General features: G+C 45.7%; 1 protein-coding gene across 1 annotated transcript; it reads right to left on the bottom strand.

The window, feature by feature from the left end:
• Positions 1-2,216: 2,216 nt before the first annotated feature.
• Positions 2,217-5,274, bottom strand: NUDT19 (nudix hydrolase 19). The gene is made up of 3 exons (XM_081962895.1): positions 4,486-5,274; positions 3,114-3,321; positions 2,217-2,517 (listed from the first exon to the last, which is right to left on the bottom strand). Exons 1-3 carry the CDS (start codon positions 5,167-5,169, stop codon positions 2,312-2,314), a joined length of 1,098 nt encoding a protein of 365 aa, XP_081819021.1. The 5' UTR covers positions 5,170-5,274; the 3' UTR covers positions 2,217-2,311.
• Between the last annotated feature and the right edge of the window lie 226 nt (positions 5,275-5,500).

Consider the following 5,500-nt stretch of genomic DNA (forward strand, 5'->3'; position numbering starts at 1 on the left):
TCGCCTCCTCTAGAGGTGTGACGACGGCGTGTACGCATGCGCCAGCATCCTCCCCAGTTCTGCCTTCGGGTTCGGGCCGTCTGCGCAGAACCGGAAGTTTTATTTCTATTTATTTATGTTGTTATTTCTCAAAGGAAAACAAAACAAAACAAAACAAGGACTGGTTCCTGCCGTTATAAACAAAATACGTAGCAAAAAGTGATGTAAAGGAAAACACACATCTTATGCGTAGGAAGATATATGTGTACTAAACATAAAATGCCCTTTTATATAGAACAGGGCAGGACAAGAAAGGATGGATTGAAACAAACTAAAGAGAGAAGCAACCTGGAATTAAGGATAAACTTCCTAACTGAAAACAATTAAACAGTGGAACAGCTTGCCACCAGAAATTGTGGTCGACCAGCTTGCCTACTGTCCCTGTCCTACTGTCTCCATTTATTCATGTGTTCATACTTGTTTATACTTACACCTGTTATCTTTTACAAGTTTGACAACTGAATAAAAATAAATTAGCATAGGTTCTCCTGCTTGAGCAGGGGGCTGGACTAGAAGACCTCCAAGATCCCTTCAAGATTCTATTCTGTTCTTGTCAAGTCTAGAATTCATTGTAGGTAGTTATAGATAAAGAAATGTCTGTTTTAAGCATGTGAAGAGGAAGGAAGGATTGCATAGGAGGAAGATGTTCATATGATTGACTAGGAAGGATTGTAATAAGCTATTCCACATCTTTTCTACATAGTGGTGACCAAAACTGAATGCAGTATTCCAAGTGTGGCCTTACCAAGGCATTATAAAGTGGTATTAACACTTCACATGATCTTGATTCTATCCCTCTATTTATGCAGCCTAGAACTGTGTTGGCTTTTTTGGCAGCTGATGCACACTGCTGACTCATATTTAAATGGTTGTCCACTAAGACTCCAAGATCCCTTTCAGAGTTACTACTGTTGAGCAAGGTACCACCTATACTGTACCTGTGCATTTCGTTTTTGTTGCCTAAATGTAGAACCTTACTCTTTTCACCATTGAATTTCGTTTTATTAGATAGTGCCCAATGTTCAAGTTTGTCAAGATCCTTCTGTATCTTTAGCCTATCTTCTGGAGTGTTGGCTATTCCTGCCAGCTTGGTGTCATCTGCAAATTTGATGAGTTCCCCATTTATTCCCTCATCCAAATCATTGATGAAGACGTTGAAGAGTACTGGGCCCAAAACAGAGCCTTGGGGCACTCCACTGCATACCTCCCTCCATGAAGATGCAGTTCCATTGAGGACTACACGTTGAGTGCAGTTGGTCAGCCAGTTATGAATCCATCTGGTGATGATGCTGTCTAACCCACATTCTTCTACTTTATCTAGTAGTAGGTTATGGCCTACCTTATCAAATGCCTTACTGAAGTCCAAGAAAACTATATCGACGGCATTCCTCTGGTCCACTAATTTTGTCACATTATCAAAGAATGCAATAAGATTAGTCTGGCATGATCTGTTTTTGACAAACCCATGTTGGCTTTTGGCTATTACTTTGTTTGCTTCTAAGTGTTCTAACACAGTGCTTCCAAGAAGTAGTTCTGAATATATGCATTTACAATCTGCAATGCACTTATTTTGAATATGATTCCCGGGTAGAGAGAAATATACTGTTACATACATTTCAAGTGTTTGGGTTTTTTTCAATTTTGGCAAATGACCTATCGGTCAACAGGAGCATCTGCAGGAATGGTCCCTGCCTTTAAAACAGCAGATGCACCCGGGTGACCAAGGTTTTGACCCTTCTGATGTGTGTTGCATGTACTAAATGCATATTGAAAAAGACACGGCTTCAATCATTAGGTCATAGCCACTATTCTGAAATCAACGTCAAGGCAAGCGATCACTGCCATGACTCAAATCCATATACTTTGGATGGATGGCTATTTATCACTTATGATCATTGTAATAATAATTCAAATACATATGTTAAAATATAATGTGATCATCTTTTGTTTCCAGTATTGAATGATTGTCATTCAGTTGCAAATTACCTTGGCTCTTTTTTAAGGATATGTCAGTATAGCTATAACATACAAAGTAAACTTAGTACTTAAACTTAAAACTTAGAAGATAGATCTCTATTCCAGAATTGGCATCGCAAGAATAATTACATTGATCAACCCAACTTGAAACTGAAATAATTTACATGAATACGATATTGAGGTAGGTCCACGAAATGGCACAGTGCTATTAATTCGTTTTTATTCCAACATCTCTCAAAACTTAGTAATCCCAGTATGAGAAACACTACAACTGACTGTTACAATCTGCATTATTTCACATTTTAGAGTCCAGTCGAACTGGATTTATATGTTTATATTTTGATTCAATATTCATGTGGATAGTTACATTATTACGGCTTCGTGTTACTATACGATGAAGGTTTCTGGCCTCCTTCATTAGTTCTTCGATCTTTTTATTTGTTGTCAACACAGATTTCTTTTCGCCAGTAAAATCGGGATCTTTTGGATATAAATCGTCACCTAAAATATAATTATTTCTCTCGGTTACATTCATAATTACAGGCATAAATGTGAATTTTTGATATAACAATACCTTCAGTCTATAAACAGTGGTATGAAAAGTTGTGACAAAATATGGATTAGGAGACACTATTTTTAATAGTTTTTGTCTCCACGTACCAAGAGCAGAAGTATTTAGAGAAGCACAGGAAGATATGAATGCAATCAAATTGTACTTTTTATTTACTCAGTTCATAAATAAGTTACGCAATGATTTAAGATTTACAAACCTTGATTGCTGCTTTCACAGTACACAACACTTCTACAACCAAGTATGTAACATTATAGCTGAGTATACTGTATGTTCCATTATAACAGAAGATTAATGATATCTTCCGATTAATCCTACTAAGTGTACTAGGTGAAATTTAAATCAGGAAATTTTAATTTCATTATTTAGCTTTTGCCCTAAGCAGTCCACTTTTTGGAGTATGCCCCCAGCAACCCACTTATTCAGATAGAGAGATTCATGTTGCATCTTTTGTTTAGTGTTCAGTGCATCAGTAAACCGGTGTTTTACTTTTTTTTTTAAAGGCCAGTCCTTCATTTTTACCTACCTGGCAACAGTTGCATGTGGCCATCTGAAGCCATCAACATAACTGACATCCAGCGTTCACAACCTTCTAAAGCTCGTTCTGAGCTAAACCTCTCCAGATCACGAAGGGATGAAAAATGGCACAGCCTACATAACTCATAAAGCTGAGGTGGTGCTATCCAGATTTCTCCAGAGTTAAAAAGTTCAACAGCTTCTAAAGGGGTTGACCACTGAAAAAGTATAAAGCATTAAAATCAATCTCCAAGCCATGTAATTTCCAAATTAAAGGGATATTCTGTAGAACGGATTCTGGCACTTTCAGTGACTATTTTATTCTATATTAGTATTTATTTTTTAGATTTTTTTATTAGATATCAGTCTGATAATGGATGCTATATATGTCAACTGACAAGTTCAGAAATAAATTGTTTTAAATATTATTTGAAGCTCTGCCTGACTCTGTTGTTACATCCCCAAACCCCCACAGCTTCAACCTTAAACTGTCTACCATGGACAGAGGTCCATAAGGGGGCATGCATAAGCGCACCAGCGTGCCTACTGACCCTGTCCTACTGTCCCCATTTATTTGTACTCATTTCCTTTGTTCATGTCCATGTTTATACTTAGACTTGCTATCCTGTACATGTTTGACAAACTAATAAATAAATCAACATAAATCAAAAATAAAGTTGGGATCTCTCTTCTATGTCCACTCTCTGCCCCTGCTTGAAGCATCTCCCTGAAGGATGCAGGCAGAATGTGTCCCCATCCGTGGGATGCAGGCAGAACTCATACCCCCTACGGTTTGTGGAAAAGCCTCTCCGCAAGGAACTGGTCCCTGGTGCCCAATAGATTGGGGGGTGGTCCCTGTCCCAAGCCTCTTTTTTCAGTGCCCTTGAAACTTTGCACAGTCACTAAACGAACCGTTGCAAGTCGAGGATGACCTGTTACCGGCTAGATTCCACCTTGGGAACTCCCCTCTGCACCCAGTCTCTGCTTGCAGCACGCCCTGCCTTGCCAACTATGCCAAGTGTTTCCCCTTGCAAACTGTGCCAGCCTCCTTCCCCAGGGCATCTTCCTCCTCACCCTGCAATCAGCCACCTCCTGCCTGTTGGCTCCTGAAGGATGCAGGCAGAATGTGTCCCCTATCCGTGGGACGCAGGCAGAAACCACACCCCCTACGGTCCCTGTCCCAAGCCCCTTTTTTCAGCGCCCTTGAAACTTTGAACAGTCAACGAACTGTTGTAAATTGAGGACAACCTCTAACCGACCAGATCCCAGCTTGGGAACTCCCCTCTCTGCCCAGTCTCTTTGCCCCTGCTTGAAGCCCACCTACCCCCGCTTGCCAACCGTGCCAGCTGCCTTGCCCGGGGCATCCTCCTCCTCCTCCTCACCCTGCAATCGGCCACCTCCTGCCGGTCGTGGGAGGCGGCGGGCAGCTCCCGCCCGAGGCAGCAACACAGGTAGAAGGCGGTGTCGTAACGGCGGCCGGACGCCCCGGCTCCGCGCACGGGGGTCAGCCAGTTGCCCCACTCGTGGAGCGCCCGCACGTGGGGCGCGCAGCCGAGGCGGCGGCAGAGCTGCAGGAAATCCCCCGGGTCGCTTTGCACCCGCCGCCGCCACGCCTCCAACTGGCCGGCCGGCAGCAGCTTCTCGGCGGGCGGCATCCCCAGCAGCGAAGCCGGCTGGGCGTCGCTCCCGGCGGGCACCACCAGCAGCAGCCCGCTCTCCTCGAAGGTCTCCCGGATGGCGCAGATGCGGAAGGCCACGTCGGCCGGCAGGGCGGCTTCGCTTAGCTCGGGCCGCCGGGCGGCGAAGAGCGGAGGCCGGGCGGGAGGCTCGGCGTCCAGCCCGCAGCGCGGCGCCTTGGGCAGCAGCTCCCGCCAGGCGGGCGAGAAGTCGGCGGCTACGGCCAGGCCGCCCGGGAAGACTTGGGCGCTGGGCAGGAAGGCGCTCTGAGCGCTCCGGCGCAGCAGCAGCACCTGGTAGTCGAAGGCGGCCGGGCGCGGAGAAGGAGGACGCCCGCCGCCCGCCGCCAGGAGCAGCGTGGCGGCTTCTCTCCAGGGCCTGGAAGTCATGCCAGGGCGGAGAAGGGCAGCCGGCCAAGGGCGGCGGGGCTTTGCGCGGGGACGGTGGTGCCCGCCTGTCCTCTCCTCTCTCTCCTGGGCGAGTGTCCCGCCAGTGCCAGCCCTGCGAGGGAGGCTTGGGTGGCGAGAAGCCGGCTCCGCCTCCTCCCAGCCTTACGGGGAGTTGGTAGATATATCTATTGCTTCTGATTTTTATTTGTTTTATTGCAGGGGTGTCCAAACTTGGGAACTTGAAGACTTGTGGACTTCAACTCCCAGAATTCCCCAGCCATGGGGAATTCTGGGAGTTGAAGTCCACAAGTCTTCAAGTTCCCAAGTTTGG

The sequence above is a fragment of the Natrix helvetica genome, assembly GCF_964273705.1.
Source record: "Natrix helvetica genome assembly, chromosome: 10".
In the NCBI taxonomy this organism is placed as follows: Eukaryota; Metazoa; Chordata; class Lepidosauria; order Squamata; family Natricidae; genus Natrix; species Natrix helvetica.

What these genes read in the sequence shown, in the direction of transcription:
- NUDT19 (XM_081962895.1), bottom strand. Translation starts at nt 5,169, where the DNA reads ATGACTTCCAGGCCCTGGAGAGAAGCCGCCACGCTGCTCCTGGCGGCG. An exon ending in AGGAGGTGGCCGATTGCAGG is followed by an intron (nt 3,322 to 4,485) that starts GTGAGGAGGAGG and finishes ATACTTTTTCAG; the next exon opens with TGGTCAACCCCTTTAGAAGC. An exon ending in CCACATGCAACTGTTGCCAG is followed by an intron (nt 2,518 to 3,113) that starts GTAGGTAAAAAT and finishes ATTATATTTTAG; the next exon opens with GTGACGATTTATATCCAAAA.